At 38.7% G+C, this 24883-nt stretch overlaps 1 protein-coding gene and 1 long non-coding RNA gene across 7 annotated transcripts in view; one reads left to right on the top strand and one right to left on the bottom strand.

Moving 5' to 3' along the window:
* Nucleotides 1-14389, bottom strand: part of tbx5a (T-box transcription factor 5a) — a 28204-nt gene extending 13815 nt beyond the window's left edge. The window contains exons 1-5 of one of the 3 annotated variants that reach the window (XM_067575029.1): nucleotides 14265-14389; nucleotides 7678-7856; nucleotides 6865-6959; nucleotides 5310-5429; nucleotides 4258-4405 (exon numbers count right to left, since the gene is read on the bottom strand). In XM_067575029.1, the coding sequence (XP_067431130.1) occupies nucleotides 4258-4405; nucleotides 5310-5429; nucleotides 6865-6959; nucleotides 7678-7824 (510 nt within the window). In that variant the 5' untranslated portion in view covers nucleotides 7825-7856; nucleotides 14265-14389. Of the gene's footprint in view, nucleotides 1-4257; nucleotides 4406-5309; nucleotides 5430-6864; nucleotides 6960-7677; nucleotides 7857-8612; nucleotides 9216-14264 lie in introns of those variants that run through there. The other 2 variants (XM_067575028.1, XM_067575027.1) reach the window with 2 other exon arrangements.
* The window catches only part of LOC137171209 (uncharacterized), a 101462-nt gene that overhangs the window by 8836 nt on the left and 67743 nt on the right, over nucleotides 1-24883 (top strand). The window contains exon 2 of one of the 4 annotated variants that reach the window (XR_010924728.1): nucleotides 7599-7686. The exons of the other annotated variants lie outside the window; for them this stretch is intronic. This is a non-coding gene — a long non-coding RNA (uncharacterized lncRNA). The remainder of the gene's footprint in view (nucleotides 1-7598; nucleotides 7687-24883) is intronic. 4 annotated transcript variants of the gene reach the window in all.

Here is a 24883-nt window from a genome sequence, read left to right as displayed (position 1 = left end):
GTCTGCAGAGATACATCCAAGCTTGGGACAAACCGCAAGCAACAAGCCCATCAATGCAGACTTGTCATTCACCACTCTGGATGGTTTTAGAAGCTAAAAATGTCTGCCACCGAGTCACATTAGAAGTTGCATGGAAATTCCTAAACATATATTTCACCCTGGAAAATAGCACGGTCCACTAACTGTGGGTTCCCAAAGTCCAGTATATGTGTGTGTATTTGTAGGGGGATATGGGGGTAGGGGTGTTTCTGTAGACCACCCACTGGGGCCCTAGCACACGCCTCGTCTCCTTGGCCCAGCCGCTACCCTGCCTGGGTCCCAGTATCTCTGCTCCCCCCACCGCCTCTGGATGATAGTATTTAATGATAGTGAGGGATCACTTCGGGTCTCGAGCCGCTGCCCTTTGCTTTCAAGTTCCACCACATCAGAGAGTTTTCCCCTAGCCTTGGGATTAGCAGGCTTTGTACACCATCATCTATTGCTCATCGCACACTGCCATTCAAATATAAACAGTGCGATCCTCACACTCCACCCTCCTGGCCAAAACATGTGTGGGAAGACGGGGAGACGAGTGCAGGAGCAAATTGAGGGGGCAGATGAATAACATTGAGAAATATTCCAAGAGTTGAGATCAAAGCACAAAAAACTGCAGCTTGGTATGAAGAAAAAAACAAAGGATATTTAGGAATCCAAATACAGGAAAAATACAAACACCATTATGGTTAGCTAAATGCAGCAATGAGACCAAAGCTGCACTGTAATGCAGTGGTTTAAGAAGCATTTACACCTTTTACTACAATACTACTGTACAAAAGATACTTCATTACAAGGAAAAGTTTTGCAAAGTTTTACTTGAGTAAAAGTACATGAAGCGCATTAACAGCTACATGTACTTAAGTATCAAAATTAAATGTAGTCATGGTGAAGGTGAAGCGCTTTTCATTTACTATTTATTTATTTATTTTTATTATAATTACTGGTAAAATTAGTTTGCAGCAGATTTACATTGCTGGGTAGTTTAATAGAGAACAGTGCATCATGTTTTATAAAATGATCACATGTTTTGTGAGTAAAATCTTAATCTGTGAAGAAACTACTAACCCTACTTTAACACTGCCTTATGCCATGCGAGAAAGTATAAAATGGCATGAAACAGAAATACTCAAGTAGGACTACTAATGGCTCAATATTGTACTTAATCACAGCAGTTCAGTAAATGTACTTAGTAACTTTGTGTAGTGTATTAACATAAATAAAACAGGTCACAGATAAAATTGTAAATTAAACATTTATACACTTCAGAAACATAATCTGGGCAGCATTTTTCTTTTACTTTTCTTATAAAACATATGTGCAAAAATAAAGCACAATTAACCCTCTATATAAACTTTCAGGCCCCATTGGGCTCAAGCTTCCCTTAGTTCCTTTACAGCAGTCCTGAGCTGGTGAGCTCGGCCCTGCTCAGCCCGCTGACGTGTGTCTAATTACCAGACATTTCTAAAGAAAAACGTCTCTTTCAGGCCTGTCCTAAATTGGTCCAATCTACATCAGCAATATGTTTTGGTCTCATATCTCACTAGGGCTAGTAATTATAAATCATCCACAAGTTATTTCAACCAGCTGGACCAACAAGCTGATGGAATAGATTTCTGGCCAGCCACCAGCATTTCATTTATGAATCCCATGGTGCTGTCTCCCAGCACGAACGAGGGCGAGCCAGGAACCACTGCAACCAATCAAAAATTCACTTTAACCCAGAATTTACAACACCGCTCACATTCCGACTGAGCTCCAGTTTCATCTCAGCAGCTGGGCTCTGGCAAGGCGACAATCACTATAGGTGCCATGTGGATAGATGGTGGCTTGTGCGCGTGTTTACAGCACTTTTTGCTTAAAGAAACTCATTTAAGATTCACTGTCAAAGTGGCTGTAAAAGAATGATACTAGTAGTGCGTTCAATATTATAACTATACCAACAATGTTTTAATAAGTTTTACTACTGCCTCTTAAAGACATATATTTATAGAAAACAGCATAAATATGTGACCTTTTTCTCATTCCAGATTTGAACCTCATTTAATTTTACACCTCTAATTAACATTTTCTGAACACTTCATGATTTTAACTTAATTCCATTTCTTATGTTTTTCCTTATAATTTAATCTCTGTCCCTAAACACAGAGCAGCCTTTTGCCAACCTCATAATTGTTTTTTTCCTTTAATGACCGGGCCTATTAGTAAGAAAGCTAATTGTGTGACTATTCTGTTTCTACAACAAGACATTTGGCCTCAATGTGGCCATCAACTTAAAATTTTATGAAAACCTGCCGCTAACAGACCCATTAGTAGCATGGAAACACGTTGATGAAGTAAGTGATGTTTATGTTTTGGGTTTTGGGTAAGACAGGAATCACAAAAGCCTGGGGCCAGATAGTGAGTGTGGAATAATGAGGAGTCAAAGTTAGGAAATGGGTACCATACAGGCCCTTGCTTTGCTACAAAAGTGCCCAAACTGCTCCCCTCTACTTATGCAAGCTGACTTCCAGGAGGTCTACAACTTTAATGCATCTACAGGGCGCTACAATAAACCTCAACTATGAAAAGTACCAAAGAGTTTCCAGGATACTGGAAGCAAACATGTTATTCTACTTTATGGTAGGGTGAAAAGATACTGAATAAAATGATTTTCTTCTTTGAGAATAAAGATCAGGAATTGAGGTTTTCTCAAGTAAACTTTCATCAGAAGTAAACTCATTGTTTTCATTATATGGAGGACCAGACATTGCGTGAGTTACACATTCTATTGAGAAACTTAGATGTATGTATTTAAAATGTAAATTCACTTGTCAGAGTATTTATTTACTTATTTCTTATAGATAGTTCTGTATGTGCAGTGAAGTCACATCCCATGTGTTCTTGTTCTTCAGAAATCATGTTTAAGTTGATAAAATCAGGCATTATCTGAGTGAAAAAAAGTTTTCATTTTTCTTGCAACAGATCCAACTTTAGCTTATCATTGTGTTTGCAATGAAAAATCAAGCACATGGGTCATTTGTGAACTTAATAAAGATATTAGGCTCACAGTTTTTTTGGAATTTGAAAAAAACATTTTTTTTTCCTGACAGTAAATAGCAAAATGAATGATGTTTTCATTTCATTCTCTTGAATATGTCATTCACATAACATTTTCTCACTTAACATAAGCAAATGTAGTTTCCAGAAAATTCCACAAGGATAATAAACTGCATCCAGTCTGAGCCAAAAACTACCTTTTTTCTTTTCTTTACAATCCCATTTGTAATTTTACAAGGACAGAAAATACAATTTGCATCACAAAAAAACAAAACAAATTTTAAAAATCCCAAAAAGTCAAAAATTGAAAATATTAAAATTAAAACTAGAGAGAAGCAAAAATATATAAATAGTTTTTTTGTGTTTGATTTAAGCACAGAATATACTTTGCATATATTCAGATAGATTGGGGTAATAGGAATTATATATAGCACAACTAAAACTTCATGAGGTCAACGAGTTTGTAACAACTGTATTTTTAGAACAAATTTAACAGGCAACATTCAGTCTTAATGTAGTTTAATAATGAAAATCACTGTTTTTTTTGTGTTTTGTTTTTAAAACAAACAAATTTGAAATTATGACCTTTAAACTCTAATTATTAATCCCTAAATACCTAAGGGCACATTTTCCATCAGTTCTTACCCTTTGGGCAAAAACCTTTGCAATTAAATTTTTAAAGTTTTTCACAACTCTTTCAAGTTGTATACAAGTAGTGATAAAGTCATGACTGTATTATTATTATTATTATTATTATTATTATTATTATTATTATTATTATTATTATTATTAATTCTTTACATTTTTATTCTTAGGGAACAGTCGCACCCTGCTGCTCTCTCAGTGAGTCTTGACGCCAATTTATCTGGATGATTTTCATACAAATGTTTAACGAAGTTTTGAAGTTTCAAGAGGAAAACGATCATTAGTCAAGGTTCAGCTGTGAAAACCAGCCCTGTTGTTGTAAAAGCTGATAAAAAAGTGGCCAGTAGATGAGAGACGACTTGGGATAAAAGCGCCTGTCAGAAACCACCCGCCCTGCTGAAGTGCCACTGAGCAACACACCAAAGTGAAAACAGATTTTCCGGATTGGGATTAATGCATCAACCAGCTTATTTTCTTGTACACTCACAGAATCACAGACACGTGGTTAAATAATATAGATGATAGGGCCTAGGCACCTACGTGTCCGAACGGGTCCAGGTGGTTGTTGGTCAGTTTCAGCTTTTGGAAGGAGACGAGCTGCCTCATCCAGTGCGCCCCCGTGGCGGGAGAGTCCGGGTGAACGTAGAGCCTCCCGGGCATGGCGGGCTCGGCCTTCCCGGTCACAGACCTGAATCACAGCACCACAGTTACCCACATATCTGAACTGAATGCAAGTTATTTAAAAAAAATAGAATATTAGAAAATAATAAATTAACATAGAGAGGTCTTAAAAACAATTTAATAAAAAAACGACCAATTAGTAGGACACGGTTGCCAACTTCTATGGCTGTTTTGCATTAAATCGAATAATTATGCTTCACATTTACTCATATTTTCTTGTCAAAACTTTGCATTAGGGCTTCTTTAACTTGAATAGATCAATGAAGTGACCCACATATATATCAAATACTTTAAGGAGTTTGTTTTGGATTGTCAGATTAGAGCTGGTAGACATTGTTTTCCAACATTGTTAGATCAAGAGGAGAATTAGTTCCAGGCCATGCTTTGGACAGGTCATTATCGGCAGTATTGGCATGTGATTATCCTCTTTAAGTATCTCCTCATTGAAACGCGCTGACCCAAACAAGACATTCCTGTCCAAGGTTAGAGAGATCGACATGACACTAAACAAATAGCCCTGTTCACGTCCCCACTGCATATGAAAGGAAGCTTTGTTGCAATGCACATATAGGCTGGTATAGCTAATATATAGTAGGAAAAATCATCAGCAGTCATTCAACACCGAAAACTCAGCTCCGGCAGAGACATTTCTCCCTGCTGACTAGATTTCTTGGCAACCAGTAGAATATACACAGTTTACAATTCTTGGGAAATGAATATGTTCACTTCCGATTCTCCTCCATTAGTCAACAATAGTCTATAAAATTTCCTGTTGGGATAAACTCCACAGAGGGTAGCCGAGACCCCCAAACAATGTCCCCCCCCCCCCCCCCCCCTCCCCATTATTGTAAAATGTTTGTTTCTGCAAATGCAAAGACAGTTCTTATGTTTTTATGTTGTATTTTACGTACCATTTATTATCAGCGAACTTGTATCGATGGTCATCCGCAGGAACAACATCCATCAGGAGAATATATTTAGTTTTGGGGTTTAATCCTGTGACCTTCACTTTGAAACTAGGAAACATCCGCCTGTAAAGGACAAGACACAGTTTATAGACGCTATATGTTTTTTTTCTGTGGAAAAAGTAGACAACATACAGACAAAAACAGACTGTGATGAGTTTTCATGGTTTTCTGCTCTGTAGGCCAGAAGAAATCACTTTCTAGTGACACCCAATTCTGCCCACTCTCTAGCGGTGTGAAAGTATACATTACAAACATTTGTAAACAACCAAAAAAAATGTGAATGAAAATAAAATGTGTGCATTCAGAATAAAGATTTAACTATTTTTCCTTTTTGTTACTGAGCGTTTTAAATGATTCCACTCTGCAAACTAAACTAAACTAAACTAAACTAAACTAAACTAAACTAAACTAAACTAAACTAAACTAAACTGAAGTCCGCTCATGTGGGATGACTTAAAATGATAAATGCTGTTTGGTTTGGAGAGGTAAAAACTGTTTTGACTGAGACCTGCGCGTTATAAAAAAAAGTGTTTTACTGTGGGCCAGATTTGTGCAGGATCCGTTTAGTAAATCATTTTAGATATTTGGTAGCTGTCATACTGCAGAAAAAAGACGCATAATGTGAGTATAAGGCTCAGCAGTCTCAAAGGGAAATGCTGAGGACCAGGAGGGATGCTGCGCAATATCATTTCACGCCAAAAACAGGAGTAAATGATTGGCGGGAATATAATGGAGACTTTCTGCAGCTGGGATAAAACAACTGTCTTCTATACCCGCACTGGGGCGCATAATATAATGTAGCTGCGTTAAAATATAAGTATTAATCATTTATGATACACACATCTGAGCCACCGGCCACTTTGACATGTGCAAGACACCAGCGGTGCTCATGCATATGCTATAAGTTCACACTGAGCCGATGCGCGCTGTTTTGACTGGATACAGTCTGAGGGCAGCAACGAAACACATGTACAATCTCATGCATAACATGTTGCTGCAAAGGTTTTACACGTGTGCTCTCTCATAGGCCTACACTTTAACAGAAAAAACGTTGAAAATGGCAGATCATGCTCTTAAAATTAATATATTTCAATGAATATAAAGTCATATTCTGCATTATAGGCTAATATTTACTTTACACTATAGGACCGTTTTGTCCATTTGCTCTGTCTGACTGATTAGTCGATGGTATTGCATTTCCCAACAGGGCCACCCAGACGAAAATGTAGGCTATGCAGTCCTGGTGTTGCAGAGCGCTAAAGCGTCCACCAGATGCTCTCTGTTTTCTCTGTGGTTCCTCACAGTGTATATTTCCAAATCCCAAAGCATGAAAAAAAAAAAATTCCAAACGGCCCTATAGTCTACATTTGACCTTATATAGATAAAATTCACATAAAGTAATCACGTGACGCTTTATCAGCAAGCAGACGTGCAGTCAGTCAGTAAACACACTGCTTCTGATCATACAGTATATTCTAAAATATATTTGTCATCTTACCTTCCGGCTTTGGTGATGATCATCTCCGTCCCCACCTCGTGAAACTTGCTCCAGAGTTCCCTCTCGTGCAGGTAGACTTTTATCCCCTCCATTCCCTTCAAAACGACACATATTAGTGCCTTGTAGTGCAATCACAACTTAACGCAGTTATATTTTTTTTTTACGCAGTGGTGTCATGCATGAGATAGCTTCGAGGCCTTCTGAGTTGACCAATTAGCCTGCTGTCAAAAAACATCAGTCTACTTAGCGGCTAAAGGTGAAATTATAAATGCATGAAATGGAATTTTAATATCAAGAAACATGCGGGGTAGATTTAAGTGGAAAGAAGAAATAATGTAGAGCTTGTAGTAACCCTTGTGTAACCACATGTTAGACCTTTAGCATATACATAACTACAAAGAATATACAGTATAATATAGCACAGGTCATGTCTGTATTTATATAGTCTCATATTTAGCCATAAGATCCAGCGAAAATACTTTCAAACGTTTCTAATGTTTCACCTCTCAAATTAATTTTCTAGAGTGGAGCAACTTCGTTCTTCAGTATAAGATCCAAAAAAGTTACATATAAAACTGGACTATATGCTATTTTAGAAAGTAGTAGAATTACTCTTTCCCATAGTTATTTGCTTTTCTTGTTTTACCATTTTTTGACTATTTTTAACACACAAAACGACAATATGTTACTTGCTCGTACGGCTAAATATAGCCTATATATATATAATTTTGCAGTGAATGTGTGACCCGTGGCATCATGCAGCCTCGGCTTGCAACCTGAAGACCAGAGGCCCACAGACAGACTGATACTGACCTGCTGAATGTAAGTTGTCTGTGATGATGGGGATTTGCTTGAGGTCCCGTTCTGTTTCTCTGATTTATTATCGTTCGGTAATTCCCTCGAATCCGAGCCGCCACCGGGAGAGTTTTGGAGGCCAAAAGTCTCCTCTTGGTCCGCCATGACCGAAGCACCGAAAACTACCGTCGTCCCAGCTGAAAGACCCAAACAGAGATGTCAGAGTCAGGGGCTGCAGATTAATATTAAAACAAGAAGAGACTGATTTGGCACACACACACACACACACACACACACACACACACACATACACACACACACACACACATACTTACACAGAGACAGACACATGAATACTATAGTATTTTATTACTATTTGACTATAAATCTTATTTAAGATGCAACCTGTACTAAATGGGGTATTACAGTTCAGCCATATGCGCCCTAAAATCAAAACAGACGTAACAGGGAAAACTAAAATATCAAGATATCAACTTCATTAAAAATTGAAGGCTTTCTTTGTAACAGCAGAATATGTTTAACTTATTGTACATTTTTTATTCTTGTATTTGTATCCCCATTATCTGTTTAAACAGGCTGGAGTTTTGGTAGCTCATCAAGATGCTTGACACAAATGTACTGTTTTTAGTCTTTTAGCAATTATATTATTTGCACGAGACAGAGTTGCACGTATAGGCATATATTGTCTAAAGAACTGCTGACATCAGAACTGTGATAACTGACTTATTTTGCACATTAAAGCAGGCCTATAGGACCCCTTCACTTATTTCCTATTCATGTTCCCAAAACAAAAGACGTGAGTTTTATTGTCATGGGCAGTCGCTACATGGTGACACACACACACAGGACAAAATGAAGCACATGATCCCCCCCCACCTCACCACCACCACCACCAACACCCCCCCTTCAAAAAACACACACACAATCCTCACCACTCCACCACTCTACCACGGTCACTTCTGCAGAAAACAGCGATCCCCGCAGCGCAGAGTAGCCTACAGTTTAAACTGCAATAACACTGAGCACACACGTAGCGGGAACGGAGCGGGAACAGCTTACCTAAAAGACCAAAAAAAACCCAAAACAAAACAAAAAAAAAACAAAAACAAAAAAACACGTCGTTGGCTAGAGTTGGACACAGCAGTGGCACAACAGAGAAACGCGTCTCGCCCCTCCAAATGTTCAATGTTTGCTTCCCAATCAGATAATCCAGCCGTTTTGCTCGAGGAAGCTGCTCAGTATCTCCATGAATTCTTTTTTTTCTCCCCTCCTCTCTCTCTCTCTCACTGTTAAGTCCAGATTTTCCTACAAGCCGAGCCGCGACAGTGGAGACCCTCTCGGAGCTCGGTGACAGCTACCGGCCGCTGCTCCGTGCCTTATTGTGCATTTTACAGCTGAGGACAGTTTTGTGAGGCGACCCCGCTCATAGCAGCTAGCAGTAGGCTGTAGCCGAGTCCCAGAGGAGCAGGTCCGTCACCTCCTTCTTCCCTCCTCTCTCTCTCCCAGTTTCTGCCGTGTCAATTCTACGTCTCTCCCCCCCTCCTCTCTCTCTCTCTCTCTCTCTCTCTCTCTCTCTCTCTCTCTCTCTCTCTCTCTCTTTCTCGCGTGCTCCCTCTCCAACCCTCCAGTGCGCATCAATGACCAACCGTGCGAAGCGGAAGCTGGGTCCGCGACGTAGAGCGGGAGGTGGGGGTTATGGGAGTGCAGCCTGTGCATGAATAGCATTGGTTTATATCCTAAATAATAATTCCTTCCAGGTCCCCACCCCGGGTCCTCTGATTTATCCGCTCTGCTAAACCTCTCCATAATCCCAGTCCGGTGGAGGGAATCCATTTGATATTTGCTGCTTCATGCGCCATTACGCGCAACCGTCTCTTCTGTAAAGTCACGGCCTCTAGACAATGTCGGTAACAGTCTAAATTTGATTGGTGCATCATCAGATATTGTAGGTTGACAGGTTGTCTCTGCTTATGGCCAAAACAATGATCATTAACGATTATTTAATTATAGCCTACATGTTTTGGCCTGTAGTTTTGTTTGGTCAATTAACAATGCTAATTAACAGGCCGTTTGGTCAAGCGGAATTTTATGAATGAACTATTTACTATCTTGTTATTTCCCTCAGTAGAACAAGGCACAGAACAGGTTCCACGACTGAGTGTATGAGGCTAAAAAGGCTAAAAAAGACGCAAATAGATCGCAGTTGGATATATTTGTCTTTTAAAAAAAAAAACTTGCATGGGTCAGTCGGTGTAGGCTATGTTTAGGCCTGTGGCTTCACACACGTAGTCCGCACACCGCCGTCCGTTTCGCATGATACTGGACTTCAGATCCACAGAAGGATCACAGTAAACCACCAGAATCTTGTAAATGAGATCAAACTGTAGGCTATGTGGGCTCTTTTACAGTGCCTGGTTATACGCATATTTAGGAGCATCTTACAGGGCAGTTAAAAATGCCACTAAGTCAGCATTTAAAGCACATTTAGCGTATAAAATGTAACAAAAATGGAGTGGGAAAATAGCCTGTTCGTTTGATATTTTACCATTCATAGTCAAATGTTTTTCTTGTCAGTGTTTTTTCTAGTAGATCTGCTTTAACTCTGCCCTGTATTTGGTTTCAGGTACTATAAAGTCGAGCATGAAAACTTACGACTCGCTTAAGTTGTCATTTTTTGCAGTGTGCGCATTAAAATGTCTCATTTGCATTTTTAAGGCTGTTATCTCGTTAGGCAGGCGCCCACACAGTCAACTTCAGCATCATTCAGTGCGACACAGAGAAAGAGCACATGAGCTGCTTGTTTGTCCATTAGCGAGCCGTCAACGTTTACACTTAATTTAGATATCAAAATATTATTTTTTTAAACCGAAACGCAGACTCATAATAAATCCAGGAGCCAGAGTGAATCTGGTGTTGAAAGCAGAGGTTGAAAGCAGTCTAAAGACTTCACTTTCTTTTCCAACTGTATAGGATTTCTATTCGAAAATATTCTGAATGAATCACCCATTTTTAGGAGTAACCTGTAAACATACAGTAGTATGTGTCCACCAACTTTCTCCAGGAAAATGTAAGCAGACTATATTTACACGAAACAATATAACTACATTCATTTTTTTCCCCATATGTGGATAATTGTTTCTCAAATCAAACTTCACTGAACTGTTTCCTCTTATTAAGAAACAGATATGCTGATAAAGCTCTGAAATTAGTCACATTCATTTTTTGATGTTGGATAAGTTTGTGAGATCCCCCACCTCTCTCTCTCTCCCTATGTATCTCACACACATACACACACACACACACACACACACACACACACACACACACACACACACACACACACACACACACACACATACACGTACACATACACACACACACAAACGACAGAGCTCTGACGGACTTCCCAGTGCTTCTCAGTTACTGTATCAACACAAAATAAACGTAGGTTTTGCAAGAGCTAGATAAGGCAACAGAGCATTGCACTAATACTGTTTTCAGGATGCAAATATGACTAAAATACAGGCATAGTCTATCAGGCTCCAAATCCTTGAACATGGTGTGATAATTGGAATTTATTTTACAGCGTTATTGCATGAATATATAATAAATAAACTTCATGGTTCAGTAAAACAGTATTTATTGACAAGTACAGATGCAGCATAGGAAATAGTGCATTTCAATTAAATGTGAGGCAAGCAACCACGAGTGTTTAACTTTTTTTTTTTTTTTTTTTTTAAAGAATACAAATGGAATAACAAACAAAATGAGATGTTATGGTGTCACATGACTGGAAAGTGAAAACTGCTTTAAGGTCAATTGCATATAGCGGTCAGTGTATTCAAGTTGAAATCTTCCTTCAAGAGATCTAGATCATCTTGGAGGTTAAGATTCACCTAAAATTAAACTACATCGATGCCCACAAATCAGTTTCAATATTAAGTTTATAGCCCAGCAGCTGCACATGAGCTCTACATTCTGCATATGCCTCCTATATTTTTCATTGCCCCGTTTTGCCATATTATAATATAATATATGCTAATTAGCAGTGAAAACTAATTTGGGAGCGATTAAAGTGCATTTTGTCCACATGCAGGAGCTTTGGATGGAAAAATACCAAATGAAAACGTGAGTGCCAAATACGTGAAAAGTCCTACTTTACCTGTATGTCTAAACTTAAGAAGTGAAACTCGGTCATTGAAAAGGAAAGGACCACGTGGAAATCCACTGAAGGCCTTATGAGCAAGTAAAAGTGGAAAAAGAAGGGCTCAGCAGCCAGAAGTGCAGACTTTTGACCGTTTGAAACAGTAAACAACAACAGCCCTCACAAACAGATGACGTGGGTGTGCAGGATGAAGGCTAATTAACTTGCAGTCTGCAACAAGAGACATTTTAACAGCGCGTAGTACAAGCCAGAGCGGAAAAAAGGGCTTCAGAAACAATTATGCAATTTGAGCAAAGAAATGAATATAAAACTTTTGTCAATTTACACAAACAACAGAACATATTTAAAGTTTAATGACCACCAAATAGACGAGGTCGATTTGAAGTCGAAACTTAAAAATATCCTCAATGGTGAAAAAAAAAAAAAAAACACGAAAAGAAAAAAAAATCACACAAGTTTAATAAACTGTGAATTCACATTAGATATTGTAATAAAGAAGGGTAAATACACACCCTCTGACAAAAAGATAAATAAATAAATAAAGAAAGAACAAGATTTAAGAAAGAAATGACTGATCTTGTGTGAGATGGGTTAAAGTTCAGGTGATGCACTAATCAGCTCGATATTAAAACTTTCTTTCACAAAAAGCCCATTTAATAATAACAGTAATTATACAAATTAAATAAAGAATAAAGATGTGCAAGTAAATTGTATTAAAAAAAAACAACAATTAGAGTTTTTGATGTAATTCGTGTTAAATCTCTTTAAAAAAAACTCCTGGATTATTCGCGCATCAGTGTCTATCAGTTATTTGGAGAACTGAGTGAACAACTAATAATTTTACATATGCACATCCTAAATAGATCACCTTTACCTTAATTTGGTAAGTTTGGTAAAATGCCTTAGTTTTAGATCACATGACAAGAGGCAGTTTAAGTCTAAACAAATGAACTCTAATGCTGCCAAAATACACTTTCCTTTAAAATATCACAGTGAAATCAAACTGCAAATGAAATAAAATGAAACACATTTGCTCCACAAAAATAGCATCATATTCACACAGATCATTTAAATATACACTGCATACACACAAACATACAAAACAACGTTATATCATTTTGTACTACAAACAAATAAACAAACAGGGACAAAATATTTCCTATTTGCAACGCCCACACAAACTTTGAACATTTAAATTTACAGTTACCGACGGAATTTTAAAAACTTATCTACATCCTACGGTATTTTTCCAAAATACACCTACACAATGATCTTAAAAGTGATAATGAAGATAGATAAATGCTTTGTTTGCATCACTTATTCAGCCTGAAAGAGCAGCTGAGCGGCATAAAAAAGTCCAGCTAGACCAAATTATGATTCAGAAAGAGAAACTTTGACTTTGCTGGTGGAAGTGGTGTAAAGTACATAAAACTCTGTCTGCTACAAATAAACATAAAAATGTTGCGTGACCATGCTGGCTAATCATTTACTCTGAAACATAAAATCTAAATGTAGCCTGGAGGACACTGAACGCATCACAAGTAGTGAACCACAAAAGTCAGAAACCGACACTGCCCAGTGGCATCTAAACAGTCTCACCGCTGCTCCATATAGACTCTAAATCTGCAGCATGAAAATCAAACTGCTGGATGCAAACACAGTCTACCGCTCATTCATGTCATATCTTAAACGTTCTGCGTGGCAGAGTCAACCCTCTCCCTCTCTTGAAAAACTACAAATCCCACTTATCCAGGTGAAAATGACAAGGTGCCAAAAATTAGAGTGATGTGTGGATCAGTTTTGGTGCAACTTTTAAGCTGGAAATATGTGTGTGCAAGTGCAAAACACACACACACACACACACACACACACACACACACACACACACACACACACACACACACACACACACACACACACACATCACACAACCCTAACCCTAACCTAAACCTAACCACTGACCCAAAAATCAGCATATTCCCCAATTGGACAAGCCGTCCCCAAATAACTGGTCTTCAGTCTGAAATTTGTCCCCAAATGTAGCCTGTGACACACACATACACACACTCACTCACAGGTTTACTTAAGTCACTTTTGGGTTATTTACATATACTTACATTTATTTCCTGGAGACTTACCCAAACCCTAACCATAACCACTACTTGCCTACCATTACCTAGCCCTAACCTTAAGCACTGACCCAAAAATTAGGGACACGGCTTTTGTCCCCAGTTGGACAAGCCGTCCCCAGTCAGCTGGTCTTAAGTCTGGTGTGTGTCCCTGAAAGTGACTTAAGTCATAAGGAAATCTCCACAACATGACTGTGTAAACAGATTTACGTCCCCACAACATGAGGAATACCTGGACCACACACACACACACATACACACACACAGTGGTTAAATACATGCTTCCCTACCTCCTGGCTGTCCAGTACTATTGAGTGTGTGGTCTGATGTTACCGCTTGTTTAGAGTCTGGTGAGAATTCAGGTGAAAGCGCTGGTGTGGCTAACCACCAGTCCAGCCAGGACTCTTGGATCCCTGGATCAGGGAGGGGGCCTGCCCAGATGCTTTGCACCAAAGACCGGGCGCCACATTCATAAAACTCTGTGTAGATTCATGACTAAAATGTGTGTGTGTGTGTACGCACAGAGACAGAAACATGTATACGCATTCTTTTCGTCAGATTTATAAAGCTGTGCGTACGCATGGTTCTGTTTTAGAAATCTCAATCATTGAGGAACTGGGCGCACGAGCACGAGCCTCATTACCACTCCCACAATTAGCCATAAATGGGTGAGGACACACCCTTCACCAGCCGTTTTCATGTAAATTCGCCGCCTGCTCCGCCAGTCTGTACACCTGTCAATGAAACAAACTGTAAAGATCAAGTGTTGCATAACTGTCATTACGCGCGACCTTTACGCACGGATGTGCGGCTCTTTATCACCTCCATATAATTAATTCATCACATGGACCCCAGAAATGTAATCAATTATTAGTTTGTAGCGCTCATATCTAAACGGACTTGTGTCACAGCTAAGGATAAAACAAAAAGAAAAGCCTGTTAACAGCAAAATAAAACTCCAATGTAAATTAAAAGAATGACAAAATTAATCGTACAAAAGTAATTCATCAATGTTACCTTAATAAATGCGCCTTTGATTTTACAAATCTCTTTGAACACAAAATAAATAAATAAATAAATAAATAAATAAAATAAGAAGAATAAAAAAAATAAATAATCACACAATCAGTCTAGCTGATTATAAACCTAAAACAATGTTTTACTAAAAGATTCTGTCTCCCACCTCATATTTTATCTCCACCTCATCTCATCACCCTCAGATCTCTTTAGAAAAACATATGTACGCCTGGTCTGAAGAAGGCATGAGGTGCGCACAGTCTCACAGCACATTCTGTTTTTATAAATAGGCCCACCAGTTTATGTGCGGGAAATGGCGTATGCATGGTTTTTGTGCGTACGCATCGTTTATGCATGTGGGCCCTGCCGTGAGGTTTGTGGCTGAAAAACCCATCCAAAGTTTGGCTCTCAGGAGCTGAGCCAGAGAGGAGGAAAGAGGGAGAGAAGGGAAAACAAAAGCTGCAGAGACTACTTCTTTTTTTCCAGGTGGAGCTATGACTGAATAAATAGCCTAATTTGATAAAAAAATAAATTTGAATCTGATGTAAATATAAACACTTATGCCAGTTTCATCCAACATGTTCATATTCAAGATTCTTCACACAAAGATTGCTTGCAACATATTTTCATTTGGGAGCTCTAACACAAGCGAAGAGTGGATTTTGTGACCAATTTCTAAGACATAAACAAAGGAATATTATGACTCATCCTTGTGTGGATGAAGTTCTTATGGATACTCAGGGCTCAGCTGTTTGTATATTCAGCAAACATTCCACTGTCAACTCAGAAGACAAATGTTGCTGGATAGTAGACTGCACCTTTAAAGTAACCAAACTGCCAGCAGCATAACATAAAATAAAATGTGACATATAGTTTTGTGTTTGAAATTATGACCTATCTTATAGGGGTTGACAGGATTACATTGGTTAAACTTAAAGAGTGGAAGTGCAAAACTGAGCATTATGACAAAAAAAAAGTTGTGGAACAGAAAGCCAAGGAAGTGAGAAAACATGGCAACACTGCAGGTTGGGTTGTTAAGTGTAATGACTGGAAAAAGATGAGATGTATACTGATTGATGCCTCATTTGCTGAGCAGTGTGCACACTCACACTCCCACTCAGCCACCATCACCCTCCTCTGCCTTTCAGTTTCCCTATATAAAGATGGAGAGTTACACACTCCCTTCTGATCCAGTATGGTCTCACCCTCCATGGCCACACATGGGCCTGTGGTCTGCCTTCCGCTCAGAGTCTTTGACTGTCTTTTTATCCCCCCCCACACTCTACCCTCCACCCTCCACCCTCAACCTCAACCTCGTGAGTGAGTTTACCCTTGTTCCACTAGAAAAGGCAATGATAAGGTATCTGGGCCTCCATGGCAATGCAAGGCTAAGAGGTATATCGTGTGTACGCAGAGACACACACGCATATTCACGTACAGAGCTCGACTTTCACAACCTGAGCAGGGCTTTGGACTCAGGGGTGGTGGTGGTGGAGGTGGGTTGGTGGCGGTGGGCTTGGGGCTGACACGTTTCTGCTAACAATCACATCACACACAGGGACCCACATTCCAACTTCCTGATCCCCTCCCCACCACCACCACCCCCCACCAACCCTGCTTCCCTGGGCTACCTCCGCAGTCATCCTCCTCCCTCAACAGGTCTTGGTGGGGCTGTGCAGGCCTGGGGCAGACCTCAGCAGTCAGTACTGAGGACTTAGAGAAACATGATTACTCATTAGAAATACAAAAATATGAACTGACAAAGACATTAGTTTTAAGGAAAATCTGTTAGCTAGAATCATTTTATAAAGCTTAAGTCATTAAACTTTATACAATTCCAGCACATCTGGATCTAGCACATCTTGTCATGTTGGCCAGTTGGTTAAGTGAAACAGTGTGTAGAGTGTATTTGTACTGCATATCATGTACTCTGCTGCCCTCTAGTGTTCTTTTTCAATACTTCACCAATGACATGATGTGTGTTGGTGCAGAATACCAATACAAATACATCACACAGTACACTTGTAATGCTTGAAATTTTAATTTCACACATCACAACAGCAAGTAAGAGTTCGATGTAAAGTTTAAGTACAAAAATGAATAGGTGCATGGAATCATATGATAATTTATTAAGGTTTTCTTCATAATTTACATATTTATTTTATGTATTTTACCAGCATAGTTTGGTAAATTTAGGGTTGTGAGCATCCTGGCCAAATATAACAACACAGTTTACAGATAATTTCAAACAATACAACTGAAAACATGGCTACAGTAATGTCTTAACACAACCCCCCCCTCCTCCAAATCCCAGAAGGCTTACGGCTACATAGCTAAGTAAAGTCTGAGTTATAAAACAGAGTTGTATCAGTAACTACACAGTCAGATCCTTTGATGTGGCTTTGCAATGAACTATAACCTAAAACCTGATGAATAATATACAGTATTAATCACATATAGCATGTAATGAAAACGAACACCATCATATTTGAGGTTATGTTCATAAAAGTGTAAAAATGCACAAGCCCCCAGAACTCAAACGTATGTATTCAGACAGAGACACTGACACTGACGGCAGCACTGACACACAGACACCCAGCCACCTACAAAGCTGAGGTAATGAGCATGGGAATCATGTGGTGTGGTCTGCTCCAGCCATGGCCACATTCACAGACCCTGGGGGCCTGCAGGCCATCATGTCTCACTTCAGTGAGGTCAAAGCACCTTTAACTTTGACATGCTCAAATGCACAAATTATGACTCTCAAATCCAGAAATTATGAATTAGGTATTTCCTCTACCTCATTTTGACTCTCTGGTATGTCCAGGAATGTCCTTGAATCCCAGGAAGTTCCTTTCAGGCTCATAAAAGAGATGAGGCATGCTTTAGATAACATCCAAGACCCCCTAAACCTTAAAACTGATAAAATCTAAAACTAAGAAGCAGTCACAGTAAATCTGTCTTCGGGGTTCTTCCTGGAGTGAGAACTGGGGTAGAATTCTGTTGAACCTGGCTCTATATATGATAGAAAATGATATAATAGTAATGGTCAAAAATTATACCTCATGTCAGCTTGGCTGCAACACCACAACAAACAGGCATGAGACTGAATTATTCCCTGAACATGCAGGCATTCCTGAAGATGAGACAGTGGACAAATTGGCTAAAGAAGTGATTAAAAATGGAAATGCAGAAATTAACACAGAACATAAAAAACAGAAAAACAAGAAAAACAGTGTGAAGAAATGTAATAATATAAATATAAAAGTATGGAAAGAAACAACAGGATTTGTAGTTCAAAATAGAGGTAGTGTGGTAAGAAGTAGGGGAAGGAATATGAAAAAAGAAAGACTAATGACTAATGAACATTAATGAGACACTAATATAAAAAGCACACATATCCTGGTTTTCAGCCATACTAGCGACACGGCTCCAGGGAGGTTGGTCAGTCTACTGCTTTAGTCCAGACTGAAATAAACTACTGGATAGATTGCCATGGAATTTTATATAGATAATCGTCTCCAGAGGATGAATCTTACTGACTTTGATGATCCCCTGACTTTTCCCCTAGTGCCACCATGACACTAACATTTATGGTTCGGATTAAAAAACTCTTGACAATTGCTGGATGGATTGTCATGAAATTGGCCTCAGATATTCAAGGTGCAGAGAGGATCAATTTAAATGACTTTGGTGATCCTCTGACTTTTCATCCAGCACCTCCGTCAGGTCAAACATTTGAATTGTTTAGTGAAATATCTCAATATTGAATATATGGATTAGCACAGACTTTTATACAGATATTCAAGGTTCTGAGACAATGGATCCTATTGACCTTGGTGATCTCCTGATATTTCCTCTAGCACCATCATTGGGTTGATTTTTGCTGAGTTAAATGTATCAACAACTATTGGATGGATTGCCATGAAATTTGGTACAGACACTCATGACCCATAGAGGACGAATTGTAATAACTATGATACCCTAAACTTTCATCTAATACCATCATCAGGTCAAGTTTTTTATTTGTCCAATACTTTATGACCAAATACCTGCAAAACTAATAACATTCCCACCAGCCTCAGCTGTACTTTGAGCTCACAGCTAATTAGCAAATGTTAGCATGCAAACATGCTACACTAAGATGGTGAACATGTTGGGAACATTATACCTGCTATCAACATGCAAGCTTTGTCACCGTGAGCATGTTAACATGCTGCCATTCGCATTTAGCTCAAAGCACTGCTGTGCTTAAGAACAGCCTCACAGAGCCACTAGCATGACTTTAGACTGTTGGTCTTGTTGGGAACAATGTCAAGAATCTGAAACCTTAGAGTATGGGCTTATAATATCCAGGAAAAACAGTATGCAGCAAAGAGACAGTTTACAATGCCACAGTTACAGAAATCAGTCATTGCATTGAATGTGGAGATACTGGGAAAAACAGGGCCCTGTACAAACTGGACACTGAAAGGGAATTACACCAGAAGATGGCAGTAATGCAGCTACAAGGGTGCTAGCTGCTGTAAAACTTCAAAGAAGAAGAAAAACAAAGGGAAGGGGAAGGCTGAATTAAAATCAGGGATCCACAAAATGGATCCATGATCCATAAAATGTGTTTAAAAGCTCCAGGTCTGAAAAGTGAAGTCAATGCGGAAGTGCCTTAAACCTGAATTCTCTCTAAAGGCCAGTAGGGGGCGACTCCACTGGTTGCAAAAAGTAATCTGATTGTATTATTGTATTATTATTGAAGTTTATGAGAAAATGTACCCTACTTCTCGCTTGATTTATTACCTCAGTAAACACTTTCCTAATGAGTTTATGGCTCAATCACTAGTATCAAGTCTTCTTCGATACAGCATGGTGTTCATTTTGTAAATTATGGTACAATTTATAGCAGCGTATGCTTTAGGGCACAGCTAACTTGTGATTGAGTCACTTCCATGGCGACAACGTTGATTATGTGACGTAACCATGGTGTAACCCTAGATTCACTGAGCACAGGTGTAACTGCTGCTTTTTCACAGTATGTTTTCAGTTCATGAAATTTAACTGTAACATTTTGGTCGCCTAAAAAAGACTTGTTCGGCATTTGATTGTGGTAAAGGAGTCGGCTGTTCAGTTTTCCTGTAAGTACATTTTGTTTTAATGGTTTTAAGCCTGTTTTTCGTTAGGGAAAATTAGCATTGGCACAGTTAACCATAGGTGCTAACGAAGCTAGCACCTAGTGCTAGGGTCAATTCCACTCTCTCATTCAAATCATGGATGTATGAAGCGTTCTTTTTATACACCCATGATCCAAATATGGTCACTTCTGGCTCCAAAAATCAAAGATGGCGATGGACTAATCGCTAAAGTCGAGGCATCAAAACGGCAGTCCACAAACCAATGGGTGACGTCACGATGACTACATCCATATTTTTTTTATAGTCTATGATGTCTACTGACAATTTGAGGCCTGTTGATGGTAGAGTTTGTAAGGCATTATTAGCAAAATATCACACACATTTTAAATTTTGAAATAAATTCTCATTTCAGTTGGTTTTTATTCAGTTAACATGACACAGATTTTAACTTTTCAACATGTTTATTTAGTGGATTTGTGTGAGTCGCCTACTTTTCCTCTCTTCTGCAATCAGTCAGACCCTGAAACTACTAAACCAGAATTTCTTCTTTCCCTTCTTTTCAATGTTGAATTGCAACTGGGGAGCATTATCGCCACCAACTGTCATGTTACGTTGTTCTTAATCCTTGTTATCAGCCCTTTGTCTTGCAGATAGGTGAATACATGCATTAACACCAAATTTCCAGAGCTGTTTGCAAAGATTTTTTTAAGGTCCATATGTTTAATCCCTTTATGTTCTAGTTTGTTCCTTAATAACTGTCTCTCATTTGCATATTTAGGACAGAAATAGGACAGAAGAATGACATAATCCACAATCTCCATTTGTTTGCAGACATCATGTGTTTCGCTTGGATGCTTCCTAATGAGGTGTAGAGATGAATTTAATTTACTGTGTAGACTGGGTCAATTTGGATTCCTTTTATGGAGGTGTTCCTGGGGGAATGTACCAAGTGTGTGATAGACAGAGGGGGGTTGTGATGTCTTTTAAGAAAATAGTACTTTGATTCAGTTTTTGGTTAGTTCTTTTTTATTTTTTCTTGTTTATTGAATTTTGTTTACTGTTAAATTATAATATGTATTTAGGAACAGATACATACCTTTTAAGACTTAATTGATTTATAAAGTGGTGTTTCCTGTAGCAGGATGAGTATGGGTGATATAAGCAGCAGTTTGAGGCCTTTTCTGTGAGATTGTACCAGACTTTAATTGTTGTCACTTGCAGAGAGCACAAACTTAAAAGGTCATAGCCAAGTGCAGTTGTTCCACTGCTGGAAAAACATAAAAACACTTGGACTGTAGAAAACCGTCAAGACCTTTTGTTTCCTTCAGTGCCATATACTGTCGGTTGAACACAGACAACAGAATAAATATTTGCATGAAACCAATACCAAAAATAAAACCACAAAAGAACATTTACACAAACACAACTGTTGCATCATCTTAGGTTGATATATTTCCATTTGCTCTGGTAAAATGACAGAAAGAAAGGATATACTTTATATTAGTCATTTCTTGAAACTTCAAGTGGTCACTAGGGGAATCTGCTGCTCAAAGGAATTTACAGTACATAATTGTGTACAATAGTTGGGCCATTTAAATCATATAATTAAACTTCACACAAAAGATTTGTGGGTGTTGGTTTAAAATCTGACGATCATGAAGGCAACATACTGAAGTCAAAATCAAATACAGCATTATGTTATCTACAAATTCACCTATGTATATAATTGACAGTACAACATTTTTGTTTCTACTGAAGTATCAAAGTATGGATTGACAACATTTCGGTTCTTAAGCTGAAAGCTAATAGAGCCTTGGCAGCGAGTGAGATGGTGAGAAGGGACAGTAATGAATGAATGTACAAAGATATCGACTATTGTTCACCACTTTGAAGAGAGTTCTCTTTTTATTTATTATTTTAAGCATGGAGGCCAGACTGAAATTTTTCATACAATTAGCTCAATACAATTCGAGCTAATTAAGACTGAGAGCTGAAGGTAAGCCAGGTTTACAAGTTCTAGTATGCAAAGCGCACCAGGTTAAGGGAGCAGGACCATTTGGTGAGTCTTGCGCAAAATGGTGTCCCCATCCATATGACCTTACAATATACACTACTAGATAGCAACAGAGATGTCAACAACCAAGATGGTCACATGAAAAAAATCAAAATATACGGTTCCACATACTCAAAAAGAACATTTCAAAAGATCCAATCGACAGAAGTGTCCCTGAGGGATACAGTGTTCTGTCCCTATAATCCTCATTAAAGAGCCAACTGAACATACTGCCTTCAAACAACCAAAATAAATCAGAATTCTTCTACAGTCTTTTTTTTTTTTTTTTTTTCCAAAAAGCCCCAGCTACAGCAACCTGAGACTGTAGTTGGGGCAATGAAACACAAAATGACACCACCAAGATCCTAAAAAACCCCAACCAAAAAAAGCTAATGCAAATGCTGCTCTTCAGGGTAAGGTACCAGTTCTTAGTTGAGCACACGGGGACCTCTGCCTTCTGCCATTCAGTATATGGTTCTGTGTCGTAATCTTCTTTGATATAATCTCTAAGCTTTGGCTTATTTCAGATCTCCTCTTTCCATTGTTCCTTATTAACCTTTAATAGTAGTAATGGTAGTAGTGGTGGTGGTGTCACTGGAGATTATAAGTTACTGTATCATTTGTGATTTATATGAGTGGAGAGATGGAGCCACCTTTGTTCTTAGGTGTGTAACAATTTGACTTGATCTTTCAAAATAAGGTACAGATATTTGTGTGCTATCTAGCTAATGATGGATAAATATGGACTGTTACTCTGGAGTTGCTTTAGCTATTTGTATTAATGCTGTCACTGCTAGCTACTCCTTCAACACAACTGTTACAGGTCCAGTGCTTGACGTGCTCTTAGCAATGACATATAATGATGATGCATCCTTGATGCTGAAGCTTTTTCATGTTAAGCATCAGAAATCTCTTCCAATGCTGAATCAGAGAGGCTGGTCAAGCTAAGTTATATTGTACTCCAGAAAATGTGTCTGACATGTTTCAACTTGGCATCCTAAATATCTTTTCTATTCTTTTCTCATAATCCCTAGGAAAGAACTGGATAAAGTGCTAGGGTTAAGGATACCCAAACTTTCTACATGGTAGAAGATGTGGGATTTAGGGAGCTTGTCAGCTAATTGTGCCCCAAAAGATGTGCTTTTAACAAGACAGGCTTTGAAGGGCATGATTGAAAAAAGCATCAGGAGAGTAAAAAGGCTAGGACAGCTGCACAGGGCAGCAGATATCCTATTTCAGGTTGAGTACAATGGCTGAGGAGAAGCTGGATCAAATGAGGCAGGTGGGAAGTCCTGAACTGAAGCTAATGCTTGAAGTTTAGACCCAATGGAATAGTACATTCGACATGTTCCAGCGTTTGTACACTGACAGCATATAGGAGCAGCAAACAGAAATCACTTAACATCTATCCATCAAATAATTCAGGAATACCTTGGAGTTTTCTGCTTTCTACCTGGCAACTGTGAAGCTGTCATCTGAACAAAAAGTCTCTGCATTCAAGTCATTTCACTCCTCAGGGTGTTAAGACACTCTGAATGAAAGCTCCAAGGCATTAACACAAACCCTCGTGAGAGAGCTCTCGCAAATTAAATCCACTTGACCCATGCCACAACTGTTTTGTCTTTGTCTGCCAAAACAACTTGCAAGCAGCTTTAAAGGATATGTGTTTAGAATTTTTCAAGTCAAAACATTAGTCAGGTGCCCAAATGATAATTGAAAGAGGTTTTGCTTGCTGTAATCATTCCTCCTGTTAATACCGGCCACTAAAATATCTCTTTCTAATGCACTTTCAGTGTAGCTACGTGATGGGGGACAAAGTCCACTGTCCTTGTATGAAGCTTCAGAGGTCTGAGTTTATCAAATTTAGTGGATATCTTCCTTCCTTTTTAGTACAAATTTTGTAATACAGTTATTTTTGTAACTATCCTTGCATTGCAGGGAAACACAAAGAGGGAATTTTGTACTAAAAAGACTTAAGAAGATAAATAGTAAAGTCAAGCTGCTGGCTGTAAAACCAAGTCAAAGAGCTGAAAGACATTGTAAAGATCCATAGAGCTGAAGGGAACTGTAGAGTTGGGTGGTAATTTTCTGTGTTTTTTTACTATGAACGACCCCTTTCACATACATTATTTACATCATGGTCCTAGTCTTTTCCTTCCTCACCCACTTCCACACAAGTTGTGTCAGTGGGACATTCAAAAATCTCTTCTTGGACACGCATGGCTAGAGTTTGTGCCATCACGGTCGAGGAGCATTGTTGTGTATAAGGAGCCACTCTTCCTTCACAGTTGTTTGTGTTTGGCTCCCCCCTTGTCAGGCTGTTGTACCTACATGTAACCAGTGAGTGTTTGAGTCCATGATTGTCTCTTCTGATCAGTGGTGGAGAGTAACTGAGTACATTTACTCTAGTACTGTATTTAGATTTTGAGGTACTTGTACTTTAATATTTCCATTTGATGCCACTTTATACTTCCACTCCACTACATTTCAGAGGGAAATATTGTGCTTTCTACTCCACTACATTTATTTTACAGCTTTAGTCACTTTTCAGATGAAAATTTTACACAATGGATAAACTAACAAGCTTTTAAAATATGAGTTGTTGACAACTCCACCAAATAGTGATTTTTCCCTCTAAACTTCTCACATGGTTTCATTTCAATAAATGTTCAAATGATCCATTATTTCACCAAAAACCAAAGATTAGAGGAAA

This window comes from Thunnus thynnus, chromosome 19 (genome assembly GCF_963924715.1).
Source record: "Thunnus thynnus chromosome 19, fThuThy2.1, whole genome shotgun sequence".
Lineage (NCBI taxonomy): Eukaryota > Metazoa > Chordata > Actinopteri > Scombriformes > Scombridae > Thunnus > Thunnus thynnus.
This window is presented reverse-complemented; position numbering and strand designations above follow the sequence as displayed.